Below are 14,061 nucleotides of genomic sequence, written 5' to 3'. Positions count from 1 at the left end.
TTTCACATAAGCTGCAGTTTACACATTGACTGATTATTTGGGGGTTCACCTTGCTAAGTTTAATGTGGTTTGGTGATTTTTTACATTAAGTTCACAAGGTCTACGAAAAAATGTGGGCTTGGGTGAGGGATGGGTTCCATGGCTGTCCATAGATTGGATTTGGATGAAACCCACATGATCCATGTCAAGTTCAACTTCATTCATAGCTTCTTGCACCTCTTGCTTTCACATTCTTTCATCCTATTCTTTTCTTTGCATAAAGCCCAAGTTGTAGAAAGTGGGACTTTCCAATCCTTCTCCACTCGTTGGGTGAATAATGGATCATGATCAATAATAATAATAAATACATACACACACACACACACATATATATATAGTCTTTGATATACACGACGAGGCCAATATAACATCTGCTATCATTTATGTTTCTGATACGAGATGGAGACTAATAATTACAACATAAGTTCGGACCTTTTAGATAAGCCTGACCAACTAGGCTTAGGAGTACGCTTGGTTCATTATTCTCTAAACAGGTAGAAGTGGATGTCCTATTTTATTCTTCTATATAAAGGAGAAACTAGAGCAGCCTTCTCAACTAGCAAGCATATCCAGCATGGGACAAAAATTTTGCATGTGGCATATCTGGAGGTACAAGACCACTGCTTCTTGAATTACTTTGCATGTCCATTGTCCTATGTTCTACCCTTTACTATGGAAGTTTAGAAACAATAAATTTGAAATGCACAGATGGTATATTTTTTGTGTTCTAAGTCCAAATTTGGCATCAAAATGGCTTTAATTTTTTGTGCTCGATCAATAATCAAACATACTCTAATAGAACATGAACCTCAATTTGCTCCATTCCTTTTACATGGCCACTAGCCTAAATCGTCTTTAGAAATTAGCAGCCCCAGTTGTTAAGATTGGATCATGATAATTGAAGCACAAAAAGGGCACCCAACATTAAATAGTATTGTAAGTTTAAATTTGTTTCATTTAACAACCTGTTTCGTGTATAATTCAAGTTTCGAATTGAACGAAATTTTGAGGCTAAACTGCTTTTATCTAGAGTAGGCTACATATTAGGCACCTATTGGATTGTGTGTTAGGGGGGGGGGGGGCCTTAGGGCAGGCTGGTGGCTACCCTATTTGACCCTGTGGTTGCTATGCTCTTGTGAAAGCCGAAGTAGATGTAGGCCTTTTAGGGGGAGTACTAGCCTTGGAATTTTATGCTGCGGGCAAGCAGCAAAGTCTCTAGACATGGATGCAGTTACTCTAGGTGTGAAGCTAAAAAAAATTGCAAAGTTATCTCCTTATGTTGATGCTAATTTTTACTGGAAAAGTGAGATTGAGACTATTGTCGAAACCAATTTATGGCCAACTTCTTAAATTGAGATAAAAGATATGGGATTAGCATCTCAATCTTAAAGTTAAAAACCATTCTTAAAATTTCAAACCTTCTAAGTCTTAAGATGGCTTATTGATCTACATGTCAGCGACTGGATCCAACTCACAATTGGGAAAACCAAAACCTCCAGCTGATCAAGGTGAGGATTTTCCAGCAACAAAGTGTGTTGTGACTCAAAATCAATAGAAGTTTTGATGTTGTTCCCCTTCAAGGATGTGTTAAGCTTCAATATCTGACATGCCCTTGGTGAGTTGCATCTTTTCTCATCTTCACCTGGGCTTCATTTAGTTGACTGTTGTCCTTAACCCTACTCAACTTAAACACACTCCAACTATATTAATGGAGTACATGTCAATGTCACATGCATGTGCAACACTACCAATGACCACATGGATCTTGGCAGGTTTGCAGCCTTGCTGTTGGACATACACCAGGAACTGGTCCATGGGCTTTTGGACATTCACAATGTCAATTAGAGCACTTTGTGACTTCACCTGCATCTTATTAAACTTCATCCAACATATTATAATCAGATTCTCCTCAAATCAAGTAATCACTGATAACAATAAGGCTTGCTTAATCTAAAACCAGTATGAATCTTTTGCTCACACTAATGTAGTATATCGCATACTACCTATTGTCCAAATCTGTAATCAGGTAGATCTGGTCTTATATCCAATTCAAAATCTGTAGACTGAGAATCTCTCTGTACCTCCCAGCGCTACAACTGTCGTGGAATCACTGCCTATGAGTTCATATTTGACCACGGGCTTCCCGCAAACTAAGGATTTTGAGCAAGGTTGTCATATCTCCATTGCAGCAGAGCAACATTGGAATGGTGTTAACCGCAGCAGATTATACTCCGGTATTGGTGCTCAAACGTACAGTAAGAACATAGAGTACAATTTATATAGATCCTGCTTCCATGGTAGTACGCTTGAGCTGAACTGTAAAACCCAAGTTGCCATGGTGTGTATTTCAAGATCAAGTTCTTGAGCTAAAATGAGTACTTCCTGCCAGCAGTAGGAATTGAAGTTCGTAAACTTGGTCTTACTGATGCATAGTGCAGTTTTTTAAGGCCGGAAGGATCACTTTCTATTTTCGTTAACAATGTCATGTTCGAAATTTTATCCTTTGCAGAGAGTTATTTAGCTTTTACTATGTTTATAACTATTGGTGCCATTAATCTTTCAAACGTTGGGCAATTGAAGTCCATGAACTTGGCTACGCCGCTGGATAATGCAACCTTTTATGGCCTGAATGAGTATTTCTGTTTATTTTAGTTTACACTGTTCGAAATTGGATTCTTTTCAAAAAGTTCATTAGCCCTCAACACATTTATATGTATGCACTGAAAACGTCAAGCACATTGTGCATTGGTTTGATTGACTAAGTTCTCCCCAACACTTGCTCTGCATCATCAGTAGCGAAGTATCAATCACGTACTACTCAAACCGCATTATTTAGTTGAATTTGTCTTCTGTTTTCCAGGCTGGGACATATCCACTTCATCTATATTATCACCAAACATACTAGAAACTAAAGCAAATCTGAATTTCATGTGTTTCATTTATATAACTTCGAGTGTGAACCATGATCTAAAGAGCGTTCAAAATGTTAATGGCACCAAATTATGTAGAACCATGTTTGAAAAACGGGTCTTAGCTTCAAAAGAAGGCTTTTGAAACTAGTTTTTATGACAACACCAAGGCTTTTAATATAGTTGACGGTTTCTAGGAACAAGAATGAAACAAATCATAGAACAAGGCAAATTGGATTTAAATTTGTCATCTGTTAGACAATCGTATCCACCATGAATGACACACCATATAACTGTGGCGTACAAAATACTCGAGTGATGGGCTCGTGAGCCAAAATTATTGGTGTTTAATTCAGGTCAAGCGCTACTTGATGGATGAAGTAACCTTCACCAGGAGATCTAGCAGGCTGATTGTTGTATCAGTCACTAGGAAAACCAAGAAATCGAGTTAGGATCTTTGCAACAGCGGTTGCATCTGCTGGTGGGTAAGGTATGATTGAATCAAGGTTCATGTTCACAAGAGTTTGGTACAATGTTTGGGGTCTGGCACAAAGGAGATGTTTTCTCTCTGCTAGTTCTTCAGCCAGCTCACACTGATGATTATCCATCAAGTCCTCATTCACAACTACAATCAGAGGCTTACCCAAATGCAAGGTCTCAAATATGCTTCCTGATCCTGCAAACAGCAGCCACAATCAAACTCTAGAGTTGGGGTATGTCCATTCCAATTGCAAATACGCTTCTCTAAGCATTTAGCAAGTTAACACCTTAAACCTGCATTATCGCTACAAAAACATTGGTATCTGGTTGACTAACAACCAAGATTTTAAGGGTCGCCTTCTCTCTTTCATCTGTTTCAACATGGTTTCAGGTTTAGGAATTGACCATTTTTGGTGTGTGTATTAAAAGAGCAGGCATGAATTCATCTGCATTCACCTTAAAATGCACATTTATTGAACACATTAAATTTCGGAAAACTTGTCCACTGCACACAATGAATGGTCAAGTATTAATACCTGCATGACTGATCACAAGGGATGCTGACCTCAGATGATCTGCAATACTAGGAGAAAAGGTAAAATAGTCAACCACCAAAGAGCCATTCTCTCCTGCAGACTGCATTGACAAGGTCACCATAAGAAGAGAGAGAAAGATATGTCCCACCATCAAGAAAATCAACATTGAGTGTAACCAATATCTGGAAGATCATCAGATATGAATCTATATCTACATTTTAGTATTAACTGACAATCAATATATACTATTGAGAAATGTAGAACACATTTAGAGGCTCAAAAGGACTAATTACGAAACTCAACCCTATCTGGTACCAATGGCACACGAATTTCAAGCACATTGAGGAGGTACTGATTTTTGCAAATCCAGGCAAGAACCATCATTTATGAAATTACAAACGGACTTCTCATGCACATCACCCCTAGTGATAGGCAACATATGAACAAAGTTTCCACACAAGCGGGCCAAGACAAAAAGTAGAAGCATAAATACTGAACATGTAACTTTTGAATCTTGACTATCCCATGCCACTGGTCTGTACAAACAAGAGATCAGTACTCACACAATAAACATGCATCTGAATAAGACATCTCCAACGCTTTTACCATCTTCTGCATCAAGTAGAGGGGCATCCATTTATTATGTTTTGTCTAATCTCTAGATTCTAATGTACAAAAGTTTGGGAAGGAAATGACGTATTACATCCCAAGCTTAGCAGGAAAATATGAGAATTGATATTCAAACTTCTCTTCATAGGGGTAAAGGACTAAAGGGTGTCATAAATGCAAGGAGACAAGGAAGAAATTGGGCATTAGAAAGCAGGAAGCGATAAGAGTCAAACTTATTCTCATCATTCCGAACAAGATCAACAAACTTTGCTAGTAAAAAAAAATTCTAAACCAGTCACTTTTGCTAGCACAAATTTCTCCATCTAACATTCCAGTAAATTTTTGCACTGCTTTGCTTTGCACTATGCAACCCAGCTTTCTAAAAATTTTCCTTTTCTTATCCATTCTTCTCATGTCACACAGATGAAGAAAATCTTTTTCATTCAAGATACTCCTACAAAAATTTCTACTGCACGGCATTTCTTTTCGAACAGATATTTGTTCTCTCTTCCATCCATCCCGTAACAACTGCTTTCCTTTTTATGACAATCGGAACCACCTACCCTTTGGCATGTGTCCACATGTGGATCTTCTTGTTTACCTCTTCTGTTCTGGTTGCCTTGTTCCATACGGTAAAAAGAATCACTTTTTACATAATTACCATTTGCAAATGAAGAGTATAAAGCAATTTTGCCTACAAAATTGAATGTCAAAGCACAGAATAGCGCTGACAAACTGCAAGCAGTAACTTTATCATGAACTCATCCTAATGAAAGGAAGATTTAGTACCTTAGAAGGCCTAAATGATCCACGTCCAAGTTGAATAAGAAGATCTGTATAGCCTTTATTCAATAATATTGTCCTAACTTGTTCCGAGTTAACAGCTCTGACCAAAGCATCGAAACAAGTTGTTCCCACGGTGACAAAGACTATCTTTCCAACATTTCTGTTCACATCAATATCTCCCATGGCTTTAGAGCTATCCTTAACTTCAAATGCACAAGGCGATTGACAATGATAATATCTAAAATCAGTCAATCTCTAAAAACTCCCAGATCCAAAGCAGACACCTAAATCCTGTAATAAATATTTCAGAAAGGTAAGTGCAGACATTTCTCAGAAAAAAAAAAACTTAATTACATCATAGCATCTGAAGTACTACATATGAATAAGTTTGCACAGCCACATGAAAAAAGAAAGAAAAAAGACACTCAAAGAAAATCAAGAGAGGATCAGAATCAGATAAGAAGTTAAAGTCACTGTCGCAGATATCGCGAGATTTTTGAAAATCTCGCTATATTTACAAGAAAAACAAGTAAAATGAAAATATCGGGAAAATCTCACTAGATTTTGAAAATAAAAAAAAATGAATATCTGGTGTTTTTTTCGTGATTTTCGACAATTGTTCGCTTTTTTATTATTTTCTCACTTGTTTAATTTGTTTAATATAATTTTTAGGTTTTTTATTTCCTTAAAATTTGCCGAGATTTTTCCCGAAATTTTCCCGAGAAAAACAAATCTGCTAAAAACTACCAGAGAAATACCTTGCTGGTATTTTCCTGAAAACCATATTTGTGACAATGGTTAAAGTTATATCACGGCCCACGAGAGAAAACTTATTAGAGTCCCAAAAAGCTCAAAGAGCAAAACTATGTATTTTCGATAGGGAAACCATGTTTCCATAAAAAGGAAGTTTGCTTTCCAAAATATCAAAGCTCAGCTTTTACAAAAGATTGCAACATATAGGGCCCGTTTCAGTACATTTTCCTGGATTCACTGTCCATGTTTTTGGAAATCTTAATTCATTTTCTTTACTGGAAAGGTGTTTGGAAAATCTCAGAACTAAAAAAAAAAAAAACAAGTTCGAATATTGTTTCCACTGACTGAATGGAATTCTGAAACCAGGAAATCTATTTCCCTCTCTCTCCCCTCTCTAGAGGGTGAAGTCAAAGTCAAACCACCATTTTATTTGCATTTCCTAATACACAATGATAGTATCAATAAAGATGAGATGCAAATCTCTAGGACAACTGGCAAAATAACTAATCGATTCAAAATCAGAAACCTCATTAGATGCACTTGGAAGAAAAAAAAAGATTGAAATTCCAAAATTAGCAAGAGTAGTTAGAACCGAATACAAATCTCTCACTTGAGAACCAGAAACATTCACAAACAAGTTCTGAGAATATTCTGAAGATTATGAAAATTGAGCTCCAAGGAGTCTGTGGCCTCATTCCTGCTTAACAACCAATATACCTTCTCAAAAAACCATAACTTGAGGTTCTGTGCTTGTAATTCTGGCATAGCTGGAAGAGGAAAAAAAATTCAAAATCCTAGATTGGGCATATGTGTATGGTAGCCCAGAATATTAATTCCAGAATCATTTTCACCTGTTTGTTGCAACAGGGAAAATGTTAAAATGGACTAAAAAACTTACTGTTGGTTGTCCTGCAGTACCAACTGAGATGTTCTCGCTAATGTGGCAGATAAGCAAAAGACCTAAAACTTTCTACTTCTCACGAAACTGCAGATCTATAAGCACGAACTCTACAATAGCGAAGATTTGAATGATTAAGCTTTAGCGAATCAGCATCTAGGCAATAGTTCTAGCATATTGCTTATGAATTGTTAACTATAATTTCCTTTTGGGATTATGGAAAACCTTTTTCAAATGGAAACTGAGATAGGGTAACTTAAACTTGTACTGATAAAAATTGTCCTCTTACAGCAAGGACTTGGTCCGACTGTGGTATCAGCAGATTGAGGTGGATAAGAAAGTACAATGTATTGTGTACGACGTTATATGCACAGCGTTGATGATTCCAGGGATCTAGTTCAGATAGTTCTTCCTTTTCTGTCTCAGCAAACCACATGGGCATAATAACGAATCTCCCCAACATGGATCAGCATACCAAACCAGCATTAATATTCCAAAAAGTTGGATGAAATGTCTAAATCTAAATTTGCCAACAACAAAAGGCACATGTTTTCCTGTTAACATAGGACAGCACAAAAACCTTATAAGACATTCACACCGTATCCATCAAATTCATCGCGGTATGAAAAACTGTTACACAGACCAAGTGAGTTGCTCAATGGAGGACAGCTATGATACACAGGTGCACTTGAGAAGGTGTCGTACCCGTGTCAACTGTCAACATGGTTACATGGACAGATGCGTGCAGGGGTCCGATTCGTCGAACATCACAGTTACCGGAATACATCTTTTGCCCGTTAAGGCATCATCTCTTTCACTCTCCTCTCACGTCTGTCTCCACATCTAAAGGCCTCCATCAGCGAGGTACTCTCTCTCTCCTTCTCCCTCTCGTGGCAACTAGGGATGAATGCATCACAACCAACTAAGATGCACTGCAAACAGATGTCAACAGGTAAAGGTCACCTTCCTCTTTCAGTTATTGTTATCACATTTGCTCGGTTATGTGTGAAATTTGACCTGTGATGTTCCTTTTCTTGCTTTTAAAATCCATAAGGATGTACATGTAAGTCCTCCACCGCTGTTAAAGGCCATAGCATGACTTTCAGCAATTTCGCATGCTGCCACTTCTTTCTTGTTCATGCATTTTAATATTGAGATTTCTGCCACTTGCATGAACGATCTACAAAGAAGAAGATTGTGTTAAACCTCAAATGCATATCTTTGTATACCCACGGCTGGAAAGAGTATCTTTTCAAAGTAGTGTTACTAATTATTTAATAAAGAGTTTTATAGCACAAAATTGAAACTCAACATTTCAAAGATACACGAGACTAGCATGCATATACCGAGGTCTTTAGAGGCTCAACATATAAAGAACGTATCTAATGCGCATGAAAAGTAATATGTATTTTCTCTTTCTTATGTAAGTTTGGAATTTCCACAACTTTATACTATTGCCAGTTTCTTAATTATCATAAACAACAAAACTTGATATCTACATTTTGTTTGAATACTTTTAGTGATTGTTAGTTCTTGTAACTACGTAGTTTGTTTTCCTTTTTGTCGCAATTTCAATCTTTAACTCAAAACAAATCACCATGAAAAACAAGGGGCCTCCATTTTTGGGCAACCCACCCAAGCATATGCCCACCATGTTCCATCACCTTAGTCAGATTTTGTGCTTCCTGTACAATCCTCATTATCTGTTCAATCCTTTGAACATGATCCCATCAACACTCCCATAGTTTCTTGACAAATTAGGCATCCCTTATCTATAGAAGAGGTTTCTCCTCTTTGGAACCCCTACCCAACCACAGTCTTATCAGCTGCATTCTCCGGTGATGACAAATTAGTAGTAGTATTACTCAAGGAAGGACCTTCCACTGAAACTCAAAAGAAGGAAGAAAATTTACCCACTAACTTCACAAATTCACCAAAAAGTTGGGGGCTTTGGATATGTATAAATGGGAATCGCCTCAAACAATAACATGAATTCAAGAACAGAAAGAAGGAAAATCAGAACTTGTTTTCAATCTCTCCAAAAAGAAACGAGAATGCATTTGCATCTTTCTACCACAAATGAAACCAGAACCCTCAAATAGGAAAACGTAGGAAGCAACTGACACAAGTTTCATAGAAGTACGTAGAACCAAAAAGAAAGAGTAGCACAGTGACAAAGGTAATAAATTTATGAGAACAGTTAAATCCAAATAACATAAAAACTTGACATTAAGAGCATAGAAACAATGATGTGGATGCTCTTGAGTGGTTTTCGTTCCCACCACATTTTTTCTTTTCTGTTGTCTTTGTATTAAGGCTTAACATTACGTTAGGTGGCCAAATGTGAAGTTCTAGTACTTGACCATGCTTTCTTGTAGCACTATTTGTAATGTGAATGCTTATATATTTTTTAAACTTGGACTTTTACCTGCATGAACTCTACATATTGGAGTCGAACATGATTAGATTCAAAAAAATTGCTACCAGATCGAACTCCCAATTGCTTGACCTTTCCATCATACTGTCCTTGTTAGATTTAGGCTTGGTTTTTGGGGCTCACTCTCATCCAAAAGGGGAAAAAAAAAAGATACTTGGGACTTGGGAGATACATATGTAATTAGTATAAGAGTCAATTTAACCTCAAATAATAATTTGAGCAAAACCAAGAGGTTTTTAAAGTATTGTTATAATGGCTACACACAGCACAACATGGTCTAGATCTGATGATCTACTAAGAAACAATGTTATCTGTACTGTACGATACGTATCATATAGGTTTATAAAACCTATACGGTACGCTTATGATACATGATACGCTCGTGTATCGTAAACGTATAGCCCGTATCATTCGATACGGGAAAAAATACAAAATTCTTTATTTTTTAAAGTTTAAACACTCCTCCCTCTCTCTCTCTTCTTGTATTTAAAGACTCCAAGAGACGTGGGAGGGAGACTTTTTGCCCATTTTTATCAAAAATAACCAAGGATTCATCGATTTGGGGAGATATTATCGTTGAATCATGAAAGATGATAACTATATGTTTTGAACTTATGAAATTGTTAGCCACCACCGGCTAACTTCCCTTGTTACAAGAAAACACACCCACATGCACTGCCCTAACCCAGAGCAACCCTCACCAGAGGAAAATTCCTATTCCCTATTTCATCGATAACCCTAAGGACCCCCACAAGTCCCTTATGTATAGTGATCTTTTGGATCAGTCCAATTGACCCGATACAGACCCGATTCCTGATTAAAACCCTGAATTGTAACATTACTATTGTGATGTAATCTAAGTCCTAAGACTCTAAGTCCTAAGATTCTATAAAATTTTCAAGTTTAAAATTGTGATGGATGCTTATTATGTTATTTTGAATCCCTGATTTCTTATTTTTGAATGTGTTGTCGATACACATGAATGTTCCTTATGTATGATGTTTTTTATATTTGAATACATTTTTCTTGATTTCTGGTTTTTTGTTTATTTTTTCAGATTTTTAATGATTTTTCTCTATTTTTTCTGATTTTTAAAATGTTTTTTAAATTAAAAAATTAATTTTATGATACGCTACGCTATGTTTGCGATACGTTACGATACGGCGTATAGGTCGGCCCAACCGAAACGCGTTACACTACACCTTTTACAACATTGCTCATAAAGATACTGTAGGTGCATGAAACTAAAGCAAAATAGCAGAAAATAGCTGTTGGATGTAGCACACCCACCATACAGCAAGGGAGTTGTAGGTGAACTCCTAGACTCGTTTTGTACTGCAACGCCCTATGCTAATGAAAATGCCCAAATATTTCAGCTAAAATGCAGAATCGACACACGATTTGGATGACCCAAACAATGTTTTAGCATAAATGCACCTAAAGACATGGTTTCAAGCTCGAAATCGAGAAACCGTAAGTCTATTTCGGACAACATGAAGAATCAATGACATGAAATACACAAAATTGTAAATAGCCTACCTAAAAGTGGTGTGGTCCTCTCCAAGATTCACCTCTGCAACATTCTTTCTAGGATCTTCAATGGATTAAGATTTCACCATTCCATGAGCTGGGCTTCAAGGCTTAGAAGGATGAGGCAAACGAACAAGTTGGATCACGTGAAATGGAGCCTCTCCAAGGAGCATCACGTAGAGGAAACATGGATGATGGGTTGCTCTCAGCCTCACCAAGAAGAGCGAAAAATAAGAGGAAAGGAGGGAGTTCGACTGCTCTCCCTCAAAATAGAAATTCCACTAGGTAACGTTTGACAGCCAGGAATCGTGGAACAACAAAGTTGTTTCGAGAAACAAAATTTTGGATGTAACCATGACCCATGTTGACACGGGCAAAAGACGTATTCCGGTAACTGAGGATGTTCAAAGAATTGGGCCCATGTCCAAACACGCATCTGTCCATGTAACCATGTTGACCCATGTTGACATAGGTACGACACCTTCTCAAGAGCACCTGTAGAGCAATCAACTGCATTCTCTTAACTATTGAATCAACTTTTTGCCTCCTTCGCATTGTGGATCCAAAATATCCAAATTCTAGTAAAATTTAACAATGCAAATAGAAAAAAGTTAAAACAGTACAGCTAGGATAGAGGAGAATATACTTTAATATCAATCGTAATTGATAATGCTTACAAACAATGAGATCGTTGGATGACAAAGCATGAAACCCACATAGACATCAAATGGTTTCATTCACCACATTTTCAAACAACTTAGAAACGAAATCAGTAATCATCTGCAACCAAATCTGATATTTTCTTAATATTTCCCAACATCCATATGACCTCCGGATTAAGTATTAGGACTCTGTTCAAAAGATATAACTATCAGAAATAGTTTTCGTAGGATTAATGGGAAAGACCAGTTCATGCTCTCTTTCTAAGCAAGAAAAACTAGACGGAGAAGAGGAAGAAAGAGCTGCTTCCACTAAAATTTAAACAAGAATAAAAAGACGAGAAATGATAAAGGAATATCACTACATATTTTAAGTGTCTTCGGCATAAAAGTTGCTGAGCATTCTTGTACTACTCCACGACCAATTAATAGGTTCACCATAAGCTTGAGTTTTTTTTCTCTTCCTTTCCAGTAAAATGATTGGATTGGAATGTCAGCCAAGTGACCATGAAAAGTTTGTTCATGTCTTTTCATTTCATTTTTTTAATCTTCATGTGGAGAGCCGTCCTTAGTTGGAGAAGTGAAGCACGTAACTTGTCAATGTGTTTCTGCAAAAGCCCATCTTGGCTGAGATGATAATTTAGAAGACTGCACGTCCTTATTTCTAGTGCTCCCTCGACACAGTGGAACAGCTTGAGATGATAATTTAGGAAAAGAGAAAGTTAATAGTGAATTAAAAGATACGCATCTTTGAAGATTTGGTTGATGTTCGTATATTAATTTATTTAAGAAACAAAAAAAAAAAACAGAGGCGTATACATATGCAGTAATAAGCCCAACACCTCCTTTCCCCAGCAAAAAGTTCAATAATGAGGATGAGATGGCCGAGCGAAGGTGATCTTTGGTGTCTAGCAGTGTTGGAAAAAATGCATGGTATGGGAGCTTGTTGTTGGATACTTATGCATCGATTTAGATATGAATAGGACATTGAAATGCTAAACATGATCTGAAGATTCCTCATGGACTTTAGGAAGCAAACATGAAGAGACCAAAGAAATTCGAAGAGACTAAAGATGTTCCAAAGTTGAACTTTTGCAGTTACAAGAGCTCGCACAAGCAGTCGTGCAATGCTATTCTAAATCATTGTTGATCAAAGTAGAAATCGGAAAGGCATAGTTCTAAAGAAGATAGTTGGGTGGCGGTTTTGCTGAACTTTACTGTGCAAAGTTTGACTTCTGTGATCAGAGGTGGCGTCTGTGGCTCGCCAGAAATACGCTTAACCCCAATCCCAAAACCAAATCCCCAAAAATCGAAACCCAAGAAACGGAACCATGAAACATTAGAAACCCAAAACAGCAAGCAAGGAAAAAATGTAGAACGGAAAACCGCCAGCGAACTCGAAACCATTCTCAATAGCAAAACAAAATCAAAGGGCAAACAAAGAGCAAGACGGCCGAGCGATTTCTTACCTGAAAAACACAAGCAACGTAGCCGCTGGTATGCTAGAGGGTTTAAGAAGCAGGTCGGATGAGTTGCCTGAGCAGTATGTCGCGGGAGGCCAAAACTATCTGCAGATTTGTCGCTCGCGCAGTGGCATCGGGGGGAGAGAGATCTGCCAAAGCAGGGGTCGAGGGCAGATGAGAGCTTCTCCAATCTGCGGAAGAGCTGCCGTCCCTCTTTTTCTTCCTCTCGCAACGAGACGGAGAAGCAAGCCCGCCAGTAATTTTCTGAATACAACGAACCGTTCCTTCAATTTCCCTTTGACACCTACAACATCGGCATGGGCAAGAAGTAACACACAAAATTTGAAGATCAACTACTACAGGGGCTTTTTAATTGCTAAAACAGCTACATACTGTTCTAGGAATCCAATCATAAAAATAGACAAATTTATCGACAGTGGACACATGGTTTTATAAATCTATCCAATTTTTAAGGAGAGATTCATAAAACATATGTAACTAACTGCCAAACAGCCCCAGAGGACAATGGTCTCTTTTAAAGAGATGAATTTTTTCAGAATTTCTTTCAAACACTATATCGGAGTCGCATGTCGATTCTTAAGTATTAAACATATTTAAGAAAGTAAACCTGCTCGTATTCTTCTTGCACACCAAACACTACAATTTACCGTTTAAAAAAAATTAACTTTAAAAAAAATTAACTGTGGTTTCTTAGTTTATTTACATAGCATGTATTAGATGTTTCACTATACCCTTTTCACATTTAGAGCATGTTTGGTTGGAAGGAAAGGGAGGGATTGAGCAATCCCTCCTGTGTTTGGTTGGCTAATTAGAAAGGAGAGAAATGGAGGAAAAGAGAGAAAGTCTGTTTGGATGGGAGGGGAGGGAAAGAAAAGGAAAGGATCGTATAGTGTAAATCCAATCCCTCCCAAATCGGACGGATTGAGAGGGAAAGGAAATGG

The 14,061-nt window shown here is 37.5% G+C and overlaps 1 protein-coding gene across 6 annotated transcripts; it reads right to left on the bottom strand.

Annotated features, from left to right (window-relative positions):
- Nucleotides 1–3,174: 3,174 nt before the first annotated feature.
- On the bottom strand, nt 3,175–13,495 carry LOC116259304 (uncharacterized). Of its 6 annotated transcripts, XM_050079270.1 has the most exons (7): nt 13,106–13,494; nt 10,987–11,472; nt 8,028–8,190; nt 7,716–7,942; nt 5,363–5,650; nt 3,965–4,064; nt 3,175–3,624 (listed from the first exon to the last, which is right to left on the bottom strand). In XM_050079270.1, exons 5-7 carry the CDS (start codon nt 5,540–5,542, stop codon nt 3,368–3,370), a joined length of 537 nt encoding a protein of 178 aa, XP_049935227.1. In that variant the 5' UTR covers nt 5,543–5,650; nt 7,716–7,942; nt 8,028–8,190; nt 10,987–11,472; nt 13,106–13,494; the 3' UTR covers nt 3,175–3,367. The 6 variants fall into 6 exon arrangements, with proteins under 6 accessions (XP_049935227.1, XP_031492908.1, XP_031492912.1 ...); XM_031637048.2 differs by having other exon boundaries at nt 7,591–8,190; nt 13,106–13,495; XM_031637052.2 differs by lacking the exons at nt 7,716–7,942; nt 8,028–8,190.
- Nucleotides 13,496–14,061: the final 566 nt, after the last annotated feature.

Source organism: Nymphaea colorata, chromosome 8, assembly GCF_008831285.2.
Source record: "Nymphaea colorata isolate Beijing-Zhang1983 chromosome 8, ASM883128v2, whole genome shotgun sequence".
Classification (NCBI taxonomy): Eukaryota; Viridiplantae; Streptophyta; class Magnoliopsida; order Nymphaeales; family Nymphaeaceae; genus Nymphaea; species Nymphaea colorata.
The sequence above is the reverse complement of the archived record's forward strand: the minus strand, read 5'-3'. Positions and strand labels throughout refer to the sequence as shown.